Genomic DNA, 24,406 nt, shown 5'->3' with positions numbered 1-24,406 from the left:
AGCAATGAAGCAAATTGCTGAAGCTTATAAACAGGGTACAAAATGTCACAGTGTAGTTGAGTAGACACAGGCTGCAGCCACTAATCAATGTTTGTGGGAATGCAGTGATAACAATGACTACTGCCAATGGAAATCATTCCTTACTGCTCTTCTGCCTTGTTCCTAAAAGCAATGATCACTTTTATCAGGTCTAGCCCAAGGACATAGTCTGCATGTCTAAACATCACCCAGCAGGAAGCAGTAAAAACTGGGGTAAGATGATAATCTAGTCATATTATATCAGGGGCAGTACAGACTGGAGGGGACAGTAGACACTACAATAATAATGCATTTGGGGTGGGGGGGGGGGGCATCAGGCACAACAGGGGGCAATAGATACACAACTGTATCCAAAAGGGCATAAAATAGAAAATAATGCAGCGCTAAAAACAAAAAAACATAACACAAAATATATTGGGGTAATAACTGATAAATCAAAGACATATAAACAGTCCCAGTTCATGTAGTATGAGAACCAAGGATGACGTAAAAGATGACACCAACAGGTAAGAATGATCTCCTCAGTAGTGATCAGAAGGCTCGGAAAAAGTTGCAATTAATGTGCATCCTTATTAGTGTTTCCACCACCGTATATACAGGCCGCTCATCTCACGCTGTGGACCTCGGAATTAACAGATAGGTCATTCAGGCATTCCCCACAGGGGTAATCACAAGGTAAAAATTTGCCTCATTGGTTCGAGGATGGGAATCCAGCCTCATTAGTGCAGCAGCAGGATGATACTCTCATACACAGTTGATGGGAACGTAGTAGTCACGTAAAATCAATAAAACATACATAGTGCTCTCTGTTTAACTAAAAGCATGTTTTATTCAAGGTAAAAAATGTTACTCACAAACACAGCACTGTATCCCCAGTGCTAGGATGCATAACATATGTAAAACGTCTCATAAAGACTAGGAAGGCGGCTGCAATGATGTCACGGAGTCCTCCCACACGATTATTGTCCCTGTGGGCGGAACTTCCTCAGCGAATTTAATAAAAGATGCTTTTAGTTAAACAGAGAGCACTATGTATGTCTTATTGATTTTACTGTACATGACTACTACGTTCCCATCAACTGTGTATTAGAGTATCATCCTGCTGCTGCACTAATGAGGCTGGATTCCCATCCTCGGACCGTTAAGGCACATTTTTACCTTGTGATTTCCCCTGTGGGGAATGCCTGAATGACCTATCTGTTAATTCAGAGGTCCACAGCGTGAGATGAGCGGCCTGTATATATATATGGTGGTGGAAACACTAATGAGGATTCTCTATCTATTCCAGATATTATTCCAAAAGTGTGTATGTGTACTTACAAGCTGGCACTGCTCAGCTCCTCCAGCACCCCCCGAAGTCTCCTCTCTGGATATGGCTTCTCTGTCTTTATCATCTCATGGACATCATTCAACCCTTCCTCCTGCAAGAGCGGAGCAAACAGTCTAAATTCAGTCTTATAAATTTCACTTTACTGATAAAAAACATGAAATAAATCACACGTCACAAGCAGAGCCGATAAAATTCACATACCTCCCAACATTTTGAGATGGGAATAAGGGACACCTACTAACAAACGTATGTAAGCATAGGACACGCCCCCTACCACACCCCCTTTAAAGGAGAATTAACCAAAAAAAAAGATTAATTAAATCCACAAGTGCTTTTTTTTTTGCCACTACTATTCCTTTATATTGGCTTTTAAAATGTACAAATGCAGCAATTTAGAAATTGGATGGAAGTTTTAGCACTGGGAAACACTTTTTGAAAGATAAAAAGTGCATTTTATATACAACTATATGGATCAGACCAAAATGAGGGAAAATGAGGGGGAAAGAGGGACAGAGGGACATTGTTCCAAATCAGGGACAGCCCCTCGAAATCAGGGACAGTTGGGAGCTATGCAATCTCACAGCATAACAGAAAGGCTCTTTTAAGTCATAATAAGGTCAGAAACGTTGTATCATCTGGCACTTTTTTTATCAAGCAGATGTAATCCATAATTGGGGAACATTTATATTACTAGAACACTCTAAATAATAGACAATTACAGTTTTTTTTTTTAGATAATACCGTTTCCTTCTTTTACTACTTCTTGCATATCTCCCAACTTTTTGAGATGGGAATGAGGGACTCCTATCAGCAAAAGTATGCAGGTATAGGACACACCCCTTGCCATGCCCCCTTAAAGGAGAGTTGTACAAAAAAACAAGATTGGTTAAACCCACAAGTGCTTTTTTTTACCACTATTATTTTTTTATACTGGTTTTTGGATTTTACAAATGCAGCAATTTAAAAACTGGATGAAATGTTCAGCACTGGATAGATAAAAAGTGAATTTTATATACAACTATATAAATCAGACAAAAATGAAGGACAAATGAGGAGGAAAGAGGGACAGAGGGGCAATCCTCCAAATCAGGCACAGTACCTTGAAATCAGGGACAGTTGGGAGCTATGCTTCTTGTGTACATACATGCACCCTAAGCTGCTTGTCATTGCTTAGGCTGGGCTTCCTGATGGTGGCAATGGCATAAATGAACATTGGCCACTGGCCTCCTCCAGAAGCACATGTGACCCTATAACAGAAAATGCCTGAAGAACGGCCTTCATGGCAGAATCATTAGCGAATATATTTATGAAAGCTTCAGATTTACAGAGAACAAAAATTACTTCTGAAATTACCTTTAGCCCGGGTTCACATTATAACCCGCTGCGGAACGCACAGGAGCGCTGTGCGTCCCTGTTCCCCATTTCAGGGACGAATCAGGGCCGATTCTATGCCTGAATTCGGCCCTCAAACGGAGCCATAGACGCACACGTTTTTTCTGCAGTGCGCTCCGCAGCCGCACCGGAAATATGTGAACCGGCTCCATAGGGAGCCAGTCACATTCTCCTACTATGCGAATTAGATGCGGGAAAACGCACATCTAATTCGCATAGGTGTGAACGGGGACTTAAGGCTCCATGTACACTGGGCTTAAAAAAACGTCTGTTCTCTTGGGAGTAAAAAACTCTCATATAGAGCATTTTTTTGTACAATGTCTAAACGAGTTTAGAAGAGTTTTACATTTTTTCTGCCAGTGAGCTCCAATTAGAAACGCGAACCAGGTTTTTTTTTTCCTGCCCCTAAACGTTGAGCTCAAAATATGCCTGTAAACGTCTCAAGGTACATGGACACATAGGATAACATTGAGTTGTTTCTACAGGCTGAACATAAAACTCCTGTAGAAGCAATGTTTTTTAAGCCAGTGTGCATGGAGCCTAACAGGTTAAAGAATGTATGGGTACATTCACATGGTTCACTAGATACAGAAAAGCATGTATTGTATGTTCTTTTTCACCCTCCCTGACTGCTCTCCTGGCAGGAGAAAGATGGCGTGCTTCTGGAAAAGCTACATTTGTGAACTCAGTATGATAACATTGTCCAAACTTTGCAAGCAGTGTTTGGTTGAGCATTGCACAATACAATGGTTGACTATCGAGGACATAGGCACTGTACTGTTCATGTGTTTCGGACACAGTAGTCATTGAGGATGTGGTGGGAACTGAAAACCTCCACTGAACGCCCTTTTTATGTCTGTGCTAGATTTTCGATTTTCGATTTTTTTGTTATTCTGTGGGACGCAAAGGGCAGTAAGTCCAGCCTGTCTGTATGTGCCTGTTAAGCCCCGTACACACGAGAGGACTTATGTCCGACAGACTTCCGAAGGAGTTCCGTCGGAGTTCTGCTGGAATTCCGACGGAGTTCTGACAGACTTTTCGGCTGAGCGGACTTGGCCACACACGATCACACTAAACTCCGATGGATTTGAACGTGATGACGTACGACTGGATTCGAATAAGGAAGTTCATAGCCAGTAGCCAATAGCTGCCCTAGCGTCGGTTTTAGTCCGTCGGAGTAGCATACACACGAGCGAATTTTTCGAAGGGACCGGGTCCGGGGGAGTTCCTTCGGAAAAATTTGAAGCATGTTCCATATTCTAAAGTCCTTCGGACTTTGGCGAGTCAAAAGTCCGTTGCAGCCCACACACGATCGAATAGTCTGACGGACTCAGTCCGTCGGACTTTGGATGTTGAAAAGTCCGCTCGTGTGTATGCGGCATTAGTGTTCTCCAAGCAAGGATGTGCTTTCTTAGTCACTTGAGAAAACAAAAAAAAAAGAGAGGACAAGAGAAAGAGATGTGCATATGGAATAGACCTATAGCATTGTTATGCTTTTAGGTCTGTAACCTATATACTGAGCGCTGTGTGATTGGTTTTCTTCTGGGAAAATTACGGTAGATTGTCGTGTTATTTTCTAGCGCCATTTACTTGTACATACTTTCTTAGTCCCTTGCTGTTTGAGCTTACTCCAGCAGGGTGTGCAAGACTAGTGGCATTCTTTGTTATGGCTGTTTTGTGACTCAGCCAATCAGTAGGTTTGGGGGGCCTGGTGAGCTGACTGGGAAGATACTGGTAGATGGTCTTATCTCCCGGTTTACTGCCTAGTGAGCTGGCTGGGAAGGTTTTAAATAGTTGAGACACTTCCTGGTACTTGGTGTTCCCCCATTGGCTTATGCCTGGTGAGCTGGTTGGGTAGGTACTAGCACATGTTTTTTCCTCATGGATTTCTGCCCAGTAAGAAGGCTGGGAAGGTTTTAAATAGTTTAGGCACATCCCGCTACATGGTGCCCCCCGGCTTCTGCCTGTTGAGCTGGCTTGGAAGATACTTTCACACCTGGGTTTCTGCCCAGTGAGCTGGCTGGGAAGGTATTGAATAATTGAGGCACTTCCTGGCACTTTATCTACCCTCCTGGACCTCTACCTGGTAAGAATGCCTTTATGAGAACTGTCTTGCTCCCAGGCCTTTGGGTCTAGGGAATGGAGTGATGCAGGTATCTCCCTTCCTGGGAGGAAACCCTGAAGATGTTAGTAGCAGATGATGTCCTGTTCAGGCTTAAAGGAAGCAAGCTGTAACTGAAAAGTATACACAGGAACCTTCCTATATTGTCTTTCCTTTGAACATGAAGACAACATGAGACAACCCTTGAACATCAATTGAGAAGGAGCCACAGTCTAAGTTAAGTGTCCAGCCAGCATAGCTCTGCGAGAGAAGGACCCAGAGATTCTAGAAGAATGTGCAGATATTCTGTGCTCCATCTACCTTCCATCCTATTGTCCATGCATTGGTGCAATTATCCTGTTCAAATGTAAATTTAACATGGATGGCGTCCATCATTTTTCCATCCGGAGAAAAGAGCCCTTCCCTGGGAAAAATGTGGTGGGAACCTTATTTCCAAGAAAGTGGGCTTCTTAGGACATTCACAATGTACCCGTTGGTCAGTAGAAGGTCAGTACCAGTAGTGCTACACATGCATTCTGAGATTGTTTCCACTGTCTGAACAATGTAATTATAATCCCTTTTCTCTCCTGGGTTCTTCTGACAATTAACTAATACAGCTTAGTCCTGTTACAAGGTCTCTTGTACTGCTGTGCAATTAAGTCCCTCTCGAGAGCTGCCGTCAGATATGGCTACATTTGTAATTAATGTTTCTTAAGCCCCATACACACGGTCGGACTTGTACAAACTTTTCCGTGGACTTTTGTACAAAGTGTGTTGTCCACAAGTTTGTATTGCATACACACGGTCGGACTTTTTGACAACAAACACGAACGTAATGACGTCACAACGTACTGACGCCGCTTCAAAAGAGGACGTTCAATGACTCCAGCGCCACCTTTGGTCAACTTCTGTATTGTAGTCTGATCGTTTGCAATGGTTCTGAGCATGCGTGTTTGTACCTTGTACAAAAGTCCGATGCTTTTGCATACACACGGTCGGACTTTGCTCCATCGGACTTCTGTTGTCAAAAAGTTTGTCCGTTCGCAGAGCCAACAAAAGTCCGATGAAAACAGAAAAAGTTTGTCCGATGGAGCGTACACACAGTCGGATGTTGCTCCAAAACAGCTAATTTGCATGTTTGTTGTCAAAAAGTCCGACCGTGTGTACGGGCCTTTAGAGTGCAGATGTCAGCACTTCTGAGGTTACAACAGCTGCATTCTTCAATCTGAATATTAGATGCTCATTCAGTCTAGGGGTGCAGGGAGAAGGTGTAATACTTACCTTATTCCTGGCTCTGGCAGACTCTCTCCATCCAAGCAACTAGTCCCCCACAAGCTTCCTTTGTAAGGAGCTTTGGGCTGCAGATGCATGCTTGCCTCCTCATGTGCAGGGTTAAAGCATAGTGTGCTAGTGTGCACCGCAAACTAGCGCATTATGAAAGACTTACCTTACACCGAAGCCCTCTAGTGATGCGCTGTCACTGCTGCAGAAGCTTCCATCTTCACCTGGTCTTCCTTATGGGTCGAATGGCTGAGCCATGATGATGTCACAGCTACGGCACAGAGCTTTGAAGGAACGGCACGGGTGTGCCTGTGACAGCACTGGTTGCAACCAACTGGAATATCTCCTAAACGGTGAACGTTTAGGAGATGTTCATTTTACTAATAAGTAAGCTTTATTATAAGCTAACCTGTAGGTTAAATCAAAATTCAGGCATTTACTTCCATCTCTGAGCTGTAGGGAATAATGCCCACAGCATATAGCTTGAGCAAAGATCTAAATCCTGCTGGAGCATGGGTTAGAATACAGTAATACAGCTTGTAGGCGGGGTGCAGCTTCGTGCAGCAAAAAAAAAAAAAAAAAACACACTCGGTCCCAGTGCAATGAAAGACCTTGCACAGAAATAATGCAGAGACAATTCACAAATAAACCAGAGCAAAGGCAGCCCAAACTGGAACACTCACAGTTCCAACAGCGTATAGAGAGCAGAATGTAGCTGAGCTGTCAGCGTCTGTAGAGAGGGGAAGAATGTGTCCTGGCCGTCTCATGTCCCAAGCGGGAAGGTGTTCATAGATGTTGTAAGCCCTACGCATTCCCTCCTCTTCAGAAACCTTTCCCAGACGCTAGTACTGTCCCTACCAAGCGGGGTACCTGTCCCTACTCTGACAACTTGCAAATGTGTGCCAAACCTGGGAGCCAGGGCCCTATAAAGGCTCTGCCTGATTAAAGATGGCTGCTAGAGTCACACGTGGTGGCAGAATCCAATTGGATGCTTCCCCAGTGACCAAGGAAACCACAGAGGAACCATGTTCATCCTGACTTCCTTTCCAACTGTAGTGCCTCTGCAGAAGAGCACCACCTTATGCCGCGTACACACGAGCGGAATGTCTGACAAAAAAAAGTCAGACGGGAGCTTTTCATCGCATATTCCGATTGTGTGTATGCCCCATCTGACTTTTTACGTCGAAAATTCTGACGGACCTAGAAATAGAACATGTTCAAAATATTTCCGGCAGAACCAATTCCTATCTGGAAAACCGCTCGTCTGTATGCTGTTCCGACAGACCAAAAACGACGCATGCTCTGAAGCAAGTACGAGATGGAAACTATTGGCTACTGGGTATTGAACTTCCTTTTTTTAGTCCCATCATACATGCTGTATGTCACCACGTTCTTGACATTAAGACATTAAGGTTGAACTTCAGGAAGCTTGAAAATTTGCAGTGGGGCTGTGCCCGCATTGCAAGGGTTCACTGCTCTTTTAGGTCTAGGGGACATGGAAAAGTAGATTTGCTTACCCAACCCTCTGCTTCTCTACACGGCTAGACTGGTCCCTGCAGCATCTTCTCTCTTATGCTACAGTGGTCTAAGGTCCTGGCATCATCATGACCTATGCAGGGCTGATAGTCCTGCATTGGATGTGAAGATGCCGAGGGACAGTTCACTGTCAGAGCATGGGGGAGCACTGTCTTCCAGGAGAGTGAAGAATTGGATAAGTTAAAGGTGCTATTGCAGCCCCTAGACTAAATGAGCGTTTAAGCTTTACAGTGCAGGCACAGCCTCACTGCTATGGAGAATTTTCAGGTTTCCCGAAGTGGGGTTTCAACAAAGGACTCTAGAAGGGTGGTTTTCAAAATCTTAAAGAGGAAGCCCACCCCTCTAGGGCAACGGGACCTCAGAAACAGCTAAATAAATCTTGCTATTACTGACCAGCTTGTCTGCAATCTTGTCCATGATGTTGGCATTGTAGAGTCTTCTCCTCTGATCCTGCCACCAGCTCTTAATATAGATGCAAGGCTTGCGGTCAAAGTACGGCAGGTGGAAGTAGTTTCTGCAGATAAACACGTACAACAGGCAGATGAGTGACAGCTGACACAATAAGGGCTATATAGAGGTCATTCCATACTGGGATCACATTTCACTGAGAGAAACACCACATAAAATCTGAAGTAAAGAAGTGTGCAACTCATAGCAATAAGTCATGTGGAAAATTCTGTTATGGGAGGGGAACTGTGTGGGTTATAATAAGGTCACTGACATGTGATGTGGTGGTAGGTGCACATTGAAATTAGAAGGGGCTACTGTGTGTCATGATGGGGAGGGTGCTCTATCATGACATCCCTTTAAAGAAGAATTCCAGGTATAGCTTGGATCAATGTAATTATGTATATATCCATATGTGACGGATACCTTTAGAAGATGGAAATCATTGTAGTAGGAACCGCTACTCTACTGATTTCCACTATTGTCCAGGTCTCCTGCTGAGCAACTGCCCAACAGGAAGTTGGTCACTCGGCACAGGTGGCATTCAAAGAATGATTTGCACTCCCTGAATTAATGCAATGTTTTCTCTGCTTGCACATGGTGGGTGACCTCACGGTCCCCACCTCGCCAAGTTAAACAATGCTTTGTGTTCATTCAGAAAATGCAAAGCATTCTCTGAATGCTGCCCTTGCCAGTGGCAGACCTCCTGTGTTTATAAATATGCAGGGCAGCCACTTGGTACAGCAGCGTTGTTTACTACAGTAATTTTTTTAGCATCCGGGGCATCAGCCATGTACAGTGGTGTGAAAAAGTGTTTGCCCCCTTCCTCATTTCCTGTTCCTGCATGTTTGTCACACTTAAGTGTTTCGGAACATCAAACCAATTTAAACAATAGTCAAGGACAACACAAGTAAACACAAAATGCAATTTGTAAATTAAGGTGTTTATTATTAAAGATGAAAAAAAATCCAAACCATCATGGCCCTGTGTGAAAAAGTGATTGCCCCCTAAACCTAACAACTGGTTGGGCCACCCTTAGCAGCAACAACTGCAACCAAGCGTTTGCGATAACGTGCAATGAGGCTTTTACAGCGTCCTGGAGGAATTTTGGCCCACTCATCTTTGCAGAATTGTCCTAATTCAGTTACATTAGAGGGTTTTCGAGCATGAACGGCCTTTTTAAGGTCATACCACAACATCTCAATAGGATTCAGGTCAGGACTTTGGCTAGGCCACTCCAAAGTCTTCATTTTGTTTTTCTTCAGCCATTCGGTGGTGGACTTGCTGGTGTGTTTAGGATCATTGTCCTGCTACAGAACCCAAGTTCGTTTCAGCTTGAGTACACGAACAGATGGTCGGACATTCTCCTTCAGGATCTCTTGGTAGACAGCAGAATTCATAGTTCCTTTTATCACGGCAAGTCTTCCAGGTCCTGAAGCAGCAAAACAGCCCCAGACCATCACACTACCACCACCATATTTTACTGTTGGTATAATGTTCTTTTTATGAAATGCAGTGTTCCTTCTACGCCAGATATACTTGGACACACACCTTCCAAAGAGTTCCACTTTTGTCTCATCGGTCCACAGAATGTTGTCCCAAAAGTCTTGGGGATCATCAAGATGTGTTGTGGAGAAATTGAGACGAGCTTTGATGTTCTTTTTGCTCAGCAGTGGTTTTCTCCTTGGAACTTTGCCATGCAGGCCATTTTTGCCCAGTCTTTTCCTGATGGTGGAGGCATGAACGCTGACCTTAACTGAGGCAAGTGAGGCCTGCAGTTCCTTGGACGTTGTTGTGGGGTCTTTTGTGACCTCTTGGATGAGTCGTCGCTGCGCTCTTGGGGTAATTTTGGGCGGCCGGCCACTCCTGGGAAGGTTCACCACTGTTCCATGTCTTCGCCATTTGTGGATAATGGCTCTCACTGTGGTTCGCTGGATTCCCAAAGCTTTGGAAATGGCTTTATAACCCTTTCCAGACTGATAGATCTCAATTACTTTCTTTCTCAATTGTTCCTGAATTTCTTTGGGTCTCGGCATGATGTGTAGCTTTTAAGGATCTTCTGGTGGACCTTACTGTGTCAAGCAGCTCCTATTTAAGTGATGCCTTGATTGTGAACAGGTGTGGCAATAATCAGGCCTGGGTGTGGCTAGAGAAATTGAACTCAGGTGTGGACAACCACAGTTATAGTATGTTTTAACAAGGGGGGCAATCACTTTTTCACACAGGGCCATGATGGTTTGGATTTTTTTTCACCTTTAATAATAAACACCTTCATTTACAAATTGCATTTTGTGTTTACTTGTGTTGTCCTTGACTATTGTTTAAATTGGTTTGATGTTCCGAAACACTTAAGTGTGACAAACATGCAAAGGAACAGGAAATGAGGAAGGGGGCAAACACTTTTTCACACCACTGTATGGTATATACAGAGTTTCATTGGTCCAAGCTGGATCAATGTAACTATTGAACTTTACCTATTTCCACAACGGTGCCCAGGGTTAAACTGAAACCCCTACATTTCTTGTTGTCTGTTGATATTTCACTATGGCCACACCAAAATGTAGTTTTCATTCAGACCATCTGAGAAGGTCAATCGAAACTTATAGACTGATATAGTCAACTTAACACACCACTAACACTATACAGTCAAACAGTGAAGTTTTCCTAAATGGAGATGGAAGCCCACAGAAAAAGAATGTGGAAAGAACAATTATGGGGTCTATTAATAAAAAAAAATCCTGTGCCCATGTCTCAGCTCTCGCATGGCCTTCACTAATAATCCCTATAATATATTTAATGTGTGTATATTCTATGATTGTCAGCTACATGTAATGGCCATAATCAGGAAATTCTGCATTATGTCCACTAGATGGAGCTGACGATCATAAGAAGTACACATACAGGCATACCCCACTTTTAAGTACACAATGAGGTGTATTTACTAAAGTTGGAAAGTGCAAAATCAGGTTCACTTCTGCGTAGAAACCAATGAGCTTCTAACCCCAGCTTGTTCAATTAAGCTTTGGTAATAAAACCTGGAATCACATTGGTTTCTATGCAGAAATGAGCCTGATTTTGCACTTTTCAGCTTTAGTAAATAAACCCCATTGTCTACTTAAAAGTGGGGTATGCCTGTATTAGACAGACACATTACATTGATTATTTGTGATGGCTGTGTGAAAGCAATTTTTCTTAATAAATGCACTGCTTTATGTATGCAATATAAATGCTTTGGATACATTTACTGATATACTGTGAAGACATTATCATTGCTATTAGCACTGTGAATTGTAAATTTAGGCAATGTGTTTTATCTGTGGAATTGAGGCACTTTACTGTTTGTGAGTAAAGGTTGGTGGAGGTGGCATCTTTGGAATATTGATTGTTATTTGTGCTTTTGTTATATTTATCGAAGGAAAGGCACGGCATTGAGAACATTTATTTTTAATATTATAAATATGGCATACATGTTCTGCTTTGGATTTTATATTTCTTGGTGACTTTGTGACTGTGAAATACACCATCATAAGATGCATCTACAGAAGGCCAAAAATGTTCAAGATGACCACTCCTTGAAATGACACGGGGACAACATCTTTATAGAGAGTGTCTGTTTTCTATTAGTCTTTGTAGGTTTTCCACCAAGAATAAAGTATCCTGGTAGGTTAGTTTGCTTTCTCCCAAATTGGCCTTTGGTTGTATATGCGTGTGGTAGGGACTTCAGGCTGCAAGGCACAAAGTCTAATGCTCCATACACACTATGAGATTTTCTGCTGATTTTTTCCTTCAGGTTTAAAAAAAACATGTAGTGCAAAGGCCTGCCTGATTGCATATAAATTGAAACTCCTAAGGTTTGACCTCATATTATATGGTTTTGGTAAATCTGAAGGAAATACTCAGCGAAAATCTGAAAGCCCTTGTACACACGGTCGGACATTCCGACGGAAAATGTCCGATCGGACCGTGTTGTTGGATAATCCGACTGTGTGTGGGCTCCATCGGACTGTTTCCGTCTGAATATCCGACGGACAAAGTTTTAGAGCTGGGCTATAAAACTTTCCGACAACATGATCCGATCGGACTTTGTCCGATTGTGTGTAGAGAATTCCGATCGGACAAAGTGCCACGCATGCTCAGATCAAATTCCTAGACCAAAGCTATTATCTACTAGCCGAACGAAATAACGTCATCATGTTATGTACGATCGGATTTTCCGACAACTTTGTCCAACCGTGTGTATGCAACACAAGTTTCGGACAAAATCTGTTAAACAAATTCCGGCGGATTTTGTTGTCGGAATGTCCGACCATGTGTACAAGGGCATAGTGTGTATGGGGCTTTATGTGAATCAATTCATGGTCTCTTTAATGGGCTGTATAACATAAGAATACTAAACATGTACTAGGAAGACTGGATGCTTGTTAAGGATTAGAGACTCAGAGAGCAGTGAAGCCAGAGGTTCAGCATAACAGCATAATAGTCACTGAAAGACAACTTTTTGGTCGGTCTTTGATGATCAGACCTGGTGTGTGTGTGTCTGTCTCACCTGTCTGTTATAAAGGGTTTCATTGGTGGTGAAGAGGAGACGGACTGCATTTCCCCATCATCCTCTGCTTCATCCTCACTGGAGTTCTGTAAGAGTTCTGTCTCTTCCTCTACCCCATCACCACCTTCCTTTTTTTTCCGAAGACTTGGCCGGGTCGTCCCATCAACTTGGTTTCCATAGTTTCCTATAAGATACAACGACAACAAGAACATTAAATAGCCTAATTTTTAACAACCAACTATCTTGGTTTGGGAGTTGCTGTTTTTGAAATTTTTAAAATGTATTGTTATTTACTATTTATAAACATGTTTTAACTATTTAATATAAAGTGCACCTATGACAATGGTATCGCCCAGCATCATCGATTTTAAAAAGAAAAAATACAGCAGAAACTGCTTGCTTTCCGACTGTCTTTCTCTAACTGACGTGCTGTGCAAAGCTGTGCAAAATGAGCAACATAGCGGGGGGCTAAGGGGATCAGTTTCTCCTCTGCGCTCAGTAAAGCACAGCAAACAGCTAAAGATAAACTTCAGCCAGGTTAACAAAAAAATTGAAACTCAGCAGCTTCAAATACCAGTCTAGGGACACAAGGACTCCACGAACATCAACCGGCACATTTTGTCCTATTGGACATCATCTGGGGGGATATCCAATAGGACGAAACGCGTCGGATGATGCTCAAGGAGTCATTGCCATATTTATGAAGTGTTGAAGGATTACATAGTGCAGTTTTGATTGGATTTTTGTAAGTGTACATCTGTTTTTACATTAAATGATACATTGCAGTTTTACACTATGTGTGGCTGTTTATTTCTTATGCATATGGCCGAGAGTTGCCTTCCCGCTTGATGTGGTCTGCCATGTATTGGGAGCCTGCTGTCTGAAGGTGGAACCTCTCCCTTTAACCATGGATGGGGCGATTGATCAGTAAATGAGTCCACACCTTCTGGTAAGTGTGCCAATTTTATGATATACCACAGTAAGAGGAAAATGTTTTAACCTACTGCGTCCTTTCATGGGCGATTTCTCTCCAACTCATGGGACTCATTTTCTATGGTGGCTAATACATGATGATGTATTCATGAACGTTGAGTGATACAATATTTCCACATTCTTTTCATATTTCAAAATTATTTGCAGTGTTTATTGATTCAACATTTCTAATTTATTGTATGATTCTACTGGATCCTCTAGCATCTTGAGTGTTCATAAGCCATGGAGGACCTGGGTCCCATATACATAAATTACTTTGTTCATAATTTACTTTTGGTTCACAATTATTTGGGTGTTGAACTAATGTTTCTATGATTATTTGCACTATATGTGTAGTGAAGTGTTAGCTGCTAAGCAGTATCTAAACACAGTTTTTACATTTCTATTTTAAAGCTGATGAAATACCCACTTCTCCCGTATACGTGTCACAGGGGCTCTTTAATTCACTGACTAGATACACAGAAAAGGGTAAAACATTCACCTATTGTAACCTCGAAGTTGATGGGTTTATCTCCGCTCCTGCGATCTATCATGGTAGCTTCCAGGAAAGCTCCGAAGAGGAAGAATTCCTCCATCTTACCGGTACAATTCTGAGGACACATAAAAAAGGAATGGCTGGAATTAGTGGCACATTATAATGTTATGTTATACACCCTAAGCATAGAGATTTATAGAGCTATGGAATGGGAAAAGGAAAAGTCACAGAGGTAGAGGGTAGGTCATAAAATTGTTGGATAGTGTTTTAGGCACCGTTCACATGTGGCGATTTAGGATTCTAAATTGCACAGCAATATTGGGGAAATGCCCCATGCATTCATTTTTAATGGCTCCACAAATGCGGTGCGGTTTTGCCTTGACTGTCTCAGGTTAAATCACGTGGCATCTTTGGCAAACCGCCTCACATGAAGAAGCTCCTGCTCCTTTTTGGGCAAAAGACTTCGCATGTTGCGATATGTGGCGATTGGCACGTTATTTATTGTGCAACAATCACAGAAAAAACGCAAATCGGGGGTTTAGTGGGTTTAGTGGGTGGCAGCTGCAGCATTGGTAACATGTTACATATTCCACCCTAAAATCTGGTGGAACATGTAACATGTTACCAAAGGTGAGCTTATCCTTAGTAATTCAAACGTTTACCTTTCCTGAGTAGTTTTGAAGTTCCCTTTAAGAACTAAACCACTCATGTCTTCCATTGTATGGTCTGGTTGTGAAAAGTGATGTCCCATAGGTGTGTAGAGATCATCCTCCTTGTGTTCTTCAATGGTGTGTCTATGTAAATTGATTCTTGTTTGTAATATGTATCCTGTTTCGTCAATGTAAGATGCTTTGTTGTATTTTTTTGCACTGGATGAGGCTTTGTTGTATATTTTGCATTGGATGAGATACACAACATTACTAGAGGTACAGCTGTTTGATCCTGTGATATTGAAGGTCACGGAGAGCACTCAATTGTGCACTAATATGGCTGCAATTACCGCTCAAATTAAACATTTTCTAACAGTGTATGTGGATTCATTCGCCTTTGTTCCAAAATCTACATTTTAAAATACTTTAAACAAAATTCATCAAGTCATGAAACGTGCTGAGAATTTTTATATGAATATTTGTACAAATATTGGTTCATTCAAAATTCTGCTAGTGTATGGCCAACTTAATACTACTGAAAACTGTTATGCCTTGTACACACGGTCGCACATTCTGACCACAAAATCCATGAGGATGGATTTTGTCCGAAACTGGTGTTGCATACACACAGTCGGACAAAGTTGTCAGAAAATCCGACCGTTCGGAACTAGGTGACGTTCGTTGCGTACGACAGGACTATGTAGAAGCTAGTAGCCAATAGCTTTGGTCTTGCAATTTGATCTGAGCATGCGTGGCACTTTGTTAGTCAGAATTTTCTACAAACGATCGGAAAAAGTCAGAACGGATTTTTTTGTCAGAAAATTTTAGATCCTGCTCTCACATTTTTTCCATCGGAATTTCTGACGGAAAAAGCCCACACATGATCGGATTTTCCGACAACATAATCGGACCTCTTCCGTCGCAATTTCCGAACGTGTGTAAAGGGCATAAAAAGCTGCAGACATGCCAAAGGAGATGGTCAGAGACAATAGACATGCTAAAAGAAGTGAAGACATGGAATGTGAGGAGTGCAACTAAACCTCCACTTTTAAAAAATGTCCATTATAAAATCATGGCGGTCATTATTAAAGTGACACTAAACACTTGTTTAACCAATTGTGTGGTCATGTGACACTGTACCTAAATAAAAATGATATCTGTTCTTCCCCACAAATACAGCTTTCTTTTGGTGGTATTTGATCACTTCTGCGATTTCTATTTTATGAGCTATAAATAAATAACAACTGGCGATTTTGAAAAAAAAACAACATGTTTTACTTTCTGCTATAAAACATATCCAATAAAAAAAATGTAAAGAATCAAATTTCTTCATCAATTTAGGTCAATATGTATTCTGTTAGCCCTTGTACACACGGTCGGACATTCTGACAACCAAATCCATTGGATTTTGTCCGACGGATTTTGTCCGACCCATTTTGTCCGAAAACTGTTGCATACACGCGGTCGGACAAAGTTGTTGGAAAATCCGATTGTACATAACGTGATGACGTTATTTTGTTACGATGGGACTACGTTCAGGCTAGTAGCCAATAGCTTTGGTCTAGGAATTTGATCTGAGCATGCGTGGCACTTTGTCCGTCGGAGTAGGCTACACATGATCGGAGTATGTCCGATCGGAGCATGTTGTCGGAAAATTTTATAGACAAGTTGGAAAACTTGGTCCGTCGGATATTCTGACGGAAACAGTCCGATGGAGACCACACACAGTCGGATTATCCGACAATACGGTCCGATCGGACACATTCCGTCGGAATCTCCGACTGTGTGTACAAGGGCTTACATATTTTGGTAAAAAAAATCCCAATATGCGTATATTGATTGGTTATCATGTCTACAAACTATGGGATATTTTTATGGATTTTCTATTTGTTTATTTTGCTAGTAATGGTGGCGATCAGCAACTTATAGCGGGATTGTGATATTGTGGCGGACAAAACGAACACCTGACTGACACTTTTTTGGGGACCAGTGACACTAATACAGTGATCAGTGCTAAAAATATGCACTGTCACTGTACTAATGATACTGGCTGAGAAGGGGTTAACATCAGGGGAAATCAAAGGGTTAACTGTGTGCCTAGCTGGTGTTTTAGTATAGTGCTTTTACTAGTGGAAAGCATGGATCTGTATTCCTGCTTTATAGGAACACGGGATCCATGCCTTCTGTAGTGACAAAATGGCAATCTGCCTTGTTTATATAGACAGACCTCCATTCTTCCTGTGTTTGCCAAATGATCAGCGGTTGCCGGTGGACATTGAGTCCATGGGACCCGCTGATCAACTCCCACTTTGTAAAATCACAGAGGGAGGGAGCCACTAGCAGTGCGCCCTCGCGTCTGATACCCGGAAGTGCAGAATCACATATATATACATGATCCTGCACAGCATGGCCGTCCTGTAGCGGTAAATGTGCTATGGGGCAGCCAGCAACTGGTTAAATCATAATTTAAAAAATCATAAAATTGATTGCACACAGATTGTAGAGGCAGATTGCAGAGTATATGTTGACCCTAATGCACCTGAATTGTAAAATGTATGAGCTCAGAAAGGATCAATACTTACATCGGCCACCGGGGACGCTCCTTCCACCTGCACATCGGTGGAGCTGGTGAGCTCAGGAGAACTTGTGTCTAAAATCTCTACAGCAAGACTCAAGAGCAACCGGGCCCGAAATGACACCCCCTCTCCGAGCCCCTCGTTCAGATCTTGGTGCTCATCCATTAGGGTGTAGTTCCGAGTGGAGCCATACATGTTAACCCAAGCTGGACCCAGGGTTGGGAGGAAACCTGCACAAGACAGAGAGGGAGATATCAAACTAAATTTGAATTTAAAGGGTTAGTTCACTTTTACTAAATAACTGATTAAGCAGGTAAGGAGGGCCTGTAGATAAAAACAAACTGTGCAGCTTTGAATGAAGTTGAATAATGTCCTTGCTATAGGTGTAGACCATCAATGTACCTCCTGAAGCCTGGCTGAAACCCCCCCAGAGATTTATAAATTATTTAATAAATAAGCGCCATCATTTTATGCAGCTCTTTACATATATATTGCACATTCACATCAGTCCCTGCCCTCAAGGAGCTTACAATCTAATAGCAGCATCCTATCAGGCCTTATTGCTAGGATGTTGCTAAGGATGCTAGATTGGGGGAATCCCTCCCGCTGAGCTATTGAGTTCTGACAGTGGGGAGATTTCCCTGTTGTCAGATAACACTAATCAGCACTACCAGCTGCAGCTGGCGGTGCCGATTGAGAAAAATGTTTCCAACAGGCTGGTTATACTCAAGTCGATAGATAATTCGTGTACAACCAGCCTGCCCATAAATGGATCAAAACTCGGCTGGTTCCTGCTGAACCAGATGAATTTTGAACTCTATATGGCTAGCTTAAAGGGGTTGTAAAGTAAAAATTTTTTTTTTTTTTTTAAATAACAAACATGTCATACTTACCTCCACTGTGCAGCTCGTTTTGCACAGAGTGGCCCCGAACCTGCTCTTCTGGGGTCCCTCGGCAGCTGTCTCTGCTTCCTCCCGCAGGTGCTTCTCACGTTAATGCGAGCTCCCTCGCATTGGTGAGAAGCACTGCGGGCGCGCTCCCGTGATACAGCCGGCGGCTATAGCCGCTCGCTGTATCACAAGGCCCCGCCCCCCGGCGCGCTGCGTCATTGGATGTGATTGACAGCAGCGCGAGCCAATAGCTGCGCTGCTTTCAATCCATCCACTCCAGCCAATCAGCGGCCAGGCTGAGCGGCGAAGAGGACGGCGGGGGCGAGTGCGGGATTTTCGAGGGGTCAGGTAAGTAAAACCGGGGGGACTGGGGGCGCCAGCAGTGTGAGATGTTTTTTCACCTTAATGCATAGAATGCATTAAGGTGAAAAAACATTTACCTTTACAACCCCTTTAACTTCTATTCTATCTATTATATTATCACTGCTAATTCTGTATTCCATGATCTACAGAATTGGGGAATAGTGGCTCGATGACATCACAAGGGGATAGGGGTCACCCAGTGCTGTCACCGGCTGACCCCGCCCCTTACTGCGTTTAGGGGCGGGTAGGCAGCGCAGCTGTCCTTCGGCAGGAACAAAGCATCGATGTGGATCGCTTTAAGTTTTTTTATATGCGGGTTGGCAGCTGGCTTTCATTGTGATTTAGGCTGAATTTACTTTAGGGGGCATTTCGTTTTGGGAGGGGGGGGCTTTTTTAATAAAGGACTCTTCAAAAACGGTGTCTTTGTTTTTATTTGCTCTGACCATTTTTTTTTTTTTGGTGAATGAGTAGGGGTATGTACTCCTTGCTCACTTACGGTGGAGTGGGATCTGGGGGACCTTTGTAATGGGGGCTTCCAAACTCTGAGAACAACTCCATACCCATAGGCCAGGGTTGTGGGTGGGGAGGAGGTTCTTGTCCTCATCAACATGGGGACAAGGTGTACCCTCCTCATGTTGAGGGCATGTGGCCTGGTATGGTTTGTGGGGGGGGGGGGTTGTGGTTGTTTGAGCGCTCATTCACCCCCCACTCCCCTTCCCTGGCCTGTCAGCTGCATGCTAGGATAAGGGTCAGGTATGGATTTGGAGGGGGACCCTACACTATTTTCTTCTTATTATTTTGGCATGGGATCCCCCTCAAAATCCATACCGGACCCGAAGAAGACCAATTCTTATTTGACACATACATTTATTTATTTATTTTAGTGAATTGAATTAACACTGTTTTATGTGGTATTTGCCAAGTGTCTTTGCTTTTTGAGATAAATACCACATAAAGGGATAGTGATTTGACACGTTCAGTATGGCATGTGATATTTGGGGAAAAAAAAGTTTCATGTGACCCAAATATCACAGGCTTTAGTGAATGGAGTCCAATGTCTTAAATCCACCTAATGGTCCCTGGAAATGTCGGTTTTACCTTTGTCGCCTTCATTGGAGATTTTGCGCAGGTCTATGAAGTGAGTCCCAATGGCGACATCATTGACTTTGTCAGAATCTCGGATCTGTATTTTCATCCTCTTACACAAAGGTGGGAACATCTCAGTGAATATAATCTGCTCGTTCCACATGGGCTCATAGCTACTCTTCTGGACGGACGTCTTCCCCTGCAACACAAAGAGCATGCCTGAAACATTGTTGGGGTTCAGAGTGAGTAAGGGGTGGTAGACTATTTTGCGTCCTAGGCAAGACCAGCTACTTGCACTACCAACTCCCCAAAAAAGTAAACATTTTGAAAAACACTATTAAAAAAGCGTGTGATTTGCAGTCCAAGTCCAGCTACTGATAACTCTTGGTGGGCGGTCACATCCTTAGACCTCAAGGGTTCATGCTGGGACTTCTTGTCCTTCACTAGTTGGGGGAGTCCTATCCTCAGGTCTGAGAGGTTCATGCTGGGACCTGTAGTGCTTCAATATTAAGGGGTCATATCCTCCAAAAATAAAGGGCTCCATATCTTAGCATGAACCCCTGAAATCTAAGAATGTGACCTCCTCCTCCCATCCCTCCATGGTTGTCATCTGTCCTCCTCCAGCAGCAGCTCAGCTTTATGGGTCTCTGCCCGGGCTCCCTCATGACATGTGGCTCCATCCGTGGCACCCGGCCTCACCTCAAACCGAGTAGAATGAGACTCTCAAATGCAGTTCTTTTCCATCTGAGCAAGGGGCCGTCGGAGTAGGGGGTTGGAGGTAAGCACTAGGAGGATAGGGTGACCATGTGTCACGGATTTCCCAGGACATTGTCCCGGAATGAAACTGGCACAACCACCCGCCTATTGCATTATGAAACAAAGCTTTGCCCAATCAGGGCGCAGTAAAAGCTTGTTGTTAAGGAGCGGGGCTCTTTCAGGTCATGTATGGACTAGGGAGGGAAACATGTCCCCCTTAGGTATCAAAAATCCTCTTTTTTTAAGAATGGGGGGGGGGGGGGGGGGGGTTGTGTAGTGTATTAGTGTAGTGTATTAGGCATGGGTCCTATTTTAGGGCCCATTCACGAAACCGAGTGTTTTTCAGCAATTTCCACGTGGGCTTTTACATGACATTTGGCTCCATTACATTTGGCTCCATTACATTTGGCTCCATTACATTTGGCGTTTTCGGATCTCATGCAGAATCTCAACCTCAAACCACACTACAATCACAAAACGCATGTTCAGGTGGCATTCATTTTCAACGGCACCTAAAGCGCAGTGCGGTTTTGCCGCAATTTTAGCACTTTAGCGATTGTGGCAAACCACAACGTGGGAAGCTTGTTGCCGAAAAAAGGAGCAGGAGCAATTTGCTGCCATTGCCACGTGATAATCACAGCAAAACCATACCACGTTTAGGTGTCATTGAACATAAACACGTGGTTTGTAGTGCAATTTAAAATCGTGGGAGATCCTAAAATGACAAATGTGAATGGAGCCTAACAGGTTTTTGTCGTGGAGAATGACAGGTTATCAAGAAAACAAAATTGTTTTTTTTGTTCCCAGAGTTGCGTTTACATGTGCTCCATTGCATTTACACACATTTATGTGTGTTTGTGTTCCCCAAAATTATTTTCACTGCATTGCAACACATTGCAACACATTGCTTGCACAATGTTCCGTGTGAATGAGAGCCCTATGCATCATACGAGCAGAAAAAAATCCTGCTTTTAGCACTCTTTTACACATGAGGTTGAAAGGCAGTAAAACCACACGGTTGAGTCACACTTTTACCATCCCACAACCACTCCTCCTTTAGCTACAAGTGCGACTTTTGCGACTTCTGTACTTCCGCCACGGGTGTCAGTAGTTATTACATTTTTGTTATTTAAAGCGGAGTTCCACTGACATATTAAAAATACATTTCTAAAGACATCTTTTAAGATGATCTTAATGCAATGCTGCAATCACTATTCTTATTAATAGTGCCGCTATGTTTGTTATTATTTTTTTAAAACTAACCTCATATTTCCCTGTCTTGCACGGTTTCATCTTGCTTGTGGGCATATGAAGCCCACAAGCATACATTTCTGGGTTTCGGTGCTACTGAATAGCCAGCCATACACCGCCCGTTCTTGCGCATGTGCAGTAAGCTCATTTAGCAGCGCAGGAAACTTCTCAGGTTGCCATCACAATGGGCGGCGGAAGTGCCCACCCCATTGTGATGGCAACCATGATAAGCCTATCAAATATTGGGATTCTAGCCCCCGTCGCTGCCCAGTGACTGCTGGGAAATGATGACACACATCTCCCAGGAGCACTGGCAAACACAGGAGCCGAGGGAAGTGACGTCAGGTGCCATGGAGAGGAAGGGGGCAGATTACAAGAGACCCTATAGCAACAGCCCTTTTTGTAAAAAATGTTTTTTTCCGTTAATTAATGTAAAGTTAATTTTGTGGGTGGAACTCCGCTTTAATGTGGATGCAAACCCCATTCATGTAACTGACTTAGGCACATATATCTGTAGTGCTTTCTCATCTCTCTCCAAAGCCCTAAGTCCTGTGTCTTTCTGCTGCTTAGTTCTTCTGTTATCAACATGATAACTTCTGACAAGTTCTCTGATACAGAAGATAAAAGCAGCTGAAAATTTGTGTCGGGAGGGAACTTTGAGATAGATGAGCAGAGAGCTTGTCTATTCACAGCACAGCTCTGCAAGTTTCTTCATTCCTCTGCCTATGTGTGTGTGTGTGGGGGGGGGGGGGGGGGGGTGCCTGTCCTTCAATCAGCTGTCACACTGTGGCGTGAAGAAAGATTTAGAACATGATGTGCACTTTCTAATGAATGTAGAAAGTTGAAGACAGCAGATATACATGTAAAACTTATGAAGGGAGATTTGTTTCATCTCTGTGTATCATCTGAGCCTGTTCACCCCGGACATATGTGAGGGTTTACATCTTACATCCACTTTTTTTTATTTTATTATTTTTTACCATTTTTTTTTTTATAATTGTATTTTTTACTTTTTTTTTTTAATTTTAGGACCCCCATTGGGCTCTAAACAGACCTCTGATGTTTCACTGTTGAGACAGAGAAAGGAGATTGAGGACACCTCAATCGCCATCTCTGCAGCCTCAGCAGCACAGAATGAATGAACAGGAATAGCTCTGTACAAAGCTTCCCGTTCATTCACAAACTTAAGCATAGTAAACAGTTTACTTTGCCTCAGCTATGAATGAAAAAAATTTAATAAAAAACAGTCAGTGATTGTTACTGATCATTAACTCTATTCATTAAGACAAGGAAGGGGCAGGTAAATGACACATTTACTGGCCCCTTCCCCGATCTCCATCCTGACCAATCCCCCAGTGCAGCCGGCGGGAGGTGGGAGGGGGAAACCCAACAGAGCTACAGGGGGCGCCCAGGGGCAACAGGAAAGGGACAGGGAGGCAGTGGTTGTGGCATGTAGAGCAATTGATGCCCTCCATTTCCTTCCTGTAGCCGCTGCCTGCAGCAGGGATTGGAGAAGTGGACATTCAAAGGCTGCATGGAGGAATCGGCTCCTCTACATGCTGCCCCCCCCACCCCTCCCATCCAGGTGTGCCGGACAGACCCCCTGCAGCATTAGGCCGGTCGCAAACCCCTGTACGTACGCCCCTGCATGTAGCTTTCCCAATGTTGAGCCATTTGCCGTTTAGATTGAATTTGTTGCACATTTTTCTGTCTGCTTGTCGTTTTTGGGGTGCCATAAACAATAGATGGCAGCGCAAATGGGACACGTGTTTCTCGCGTGTTTTGTAAGCAGAGATGCAAGATTCTGCTCATGTTTACGAAAACCCACAGGTATGAATAGACTAGCCTTAGGGGATTAAATGGGCAGTGAGGAGGCAACATATTGGGAGAGTGCAAACTCTGGTACAGCTGTGCATGGTAGCCAATCAGCTTCTAACTTCAGCTTGTTCAATTAAGCTTTGACAAAAAAAAAAAATAGAAACTGATTGGTTTCTGTGCATAGCTGCACCAGATTTTTCACTCTCCAGTTTTAGTAAATCAATCCCATTGCCCCCTCACTGCCTGTCAAATGCCTCTGAAAAGTGATCCATGCTCAAATCACTTTTCAGAGGCATTTGACAGGCAGTGAGGGGGCAATGGGATTGCGGTAGTCCTTCCCTCTAGTGTGAACAAAGCCTTAAAGGGATTTTATTTCTTTTTTATGCCTCTGAACGCAACACTATTTCAGCCAATGTGTCCATGCACATTGTGGCGTTTAGGTTCGTATTTCAGAGCAGCATTCATGTGCATAAAAAATTAAAATGCCCCAAAGCTGCGTTCAGAGAGGAGAATACTGACATAATTTACACACATATATGCATAAACACATGTAAGCAGGCGTGTAGGCGTGTAAATGAACTCCAGTGGCCAGAATAAATAATTATTATAGCAAATAGAATGAGTTTATGCGCATACGCTTCTAAATGCCTATAAACACTCATAATTACTCACCGAAATAAGCAATTTATACAATGGATATTTCTGCGAGCCACTAGTAGAATGAGCCAGTGTAAATAGAAGTATTTTAATTCTCCCATGTGCATGAAGCCTTAATCTCACAGGGCTCATAGTTTATTGGGTCCAATGCATTTTGGAAATAAGTAGTGTATATGAAGAAGTTAATGTGCAATACTACTATTAGTCCACTAGATGGCA

The 24,406-nt window shown here is 43.1% G+C and overlaps 1 protein-coding gene across 18 annotated transcripts in view; it reads right to left on the bottom strand.

The window, feature by feature from the left end:
* OTOF (otoferlin) overlaps window positions 1–24,406 on the bottom strand; it is a 529,099-nt gene that overhangs the window by 112,089 nt on the left and 392,604 nt on the right. For all 18 annotated transcript variants that reach the window (XR_013276955.1, XM_077488986.1, XM_077488987.1 and 15 more), the window contains 6 exons: window positions 19,718–19,904; window positions 17,373–17,596; window positions 14,147–14,255; window positions 12,673–12,856; window positions 8,073–8,193; window positions 1,360–1,460 (listed from right to left, as the gene is read on the bottom strand). Coding sequence is in view for 17 of the 18 variants with exons in the window: in XM_077488986.1 (XP_077345112.1) it covers window positions 1,360–1,460; window positions 8,073–8,193; window positions 12,673–12,856; window positions 14,147–14,255; window positions 17,373–17,596; window positions 19,718–19,904 (926 nt within the window). In the remaining variant the exon portion in view is untranslated. The remainder of the gene's footprint in view (window positions 1–1,359; window positions 1,461–8,072; window positions 8,194–12,672; window positions 12,857–14,146; window positions 14,256–17,372; window positions 17,597–19,717; window positions 19,905–24,406) is intronic.

Source organism: Lithobates pipiens, unplaced genomic scaffold, assembly GCF_037356315.1.
Source record: "Lithobates pipiens isolate NorthernLeopardFrog02 unplaced genomic scaffold, aLitPip1_a1.2 Scaffold_18, whole genome shotgun sequence".
Taxonomy (NCBI): Eukaryota; Metazoa; Chordata; class Amphibia; order Anura; family Ranidae; genus Lithobates; species Lithobates pipiens.
Note: the sequence above shows the minus strand (reverse complement) of the source record. Positions and strands in the feature narration are given on the sequence as shown.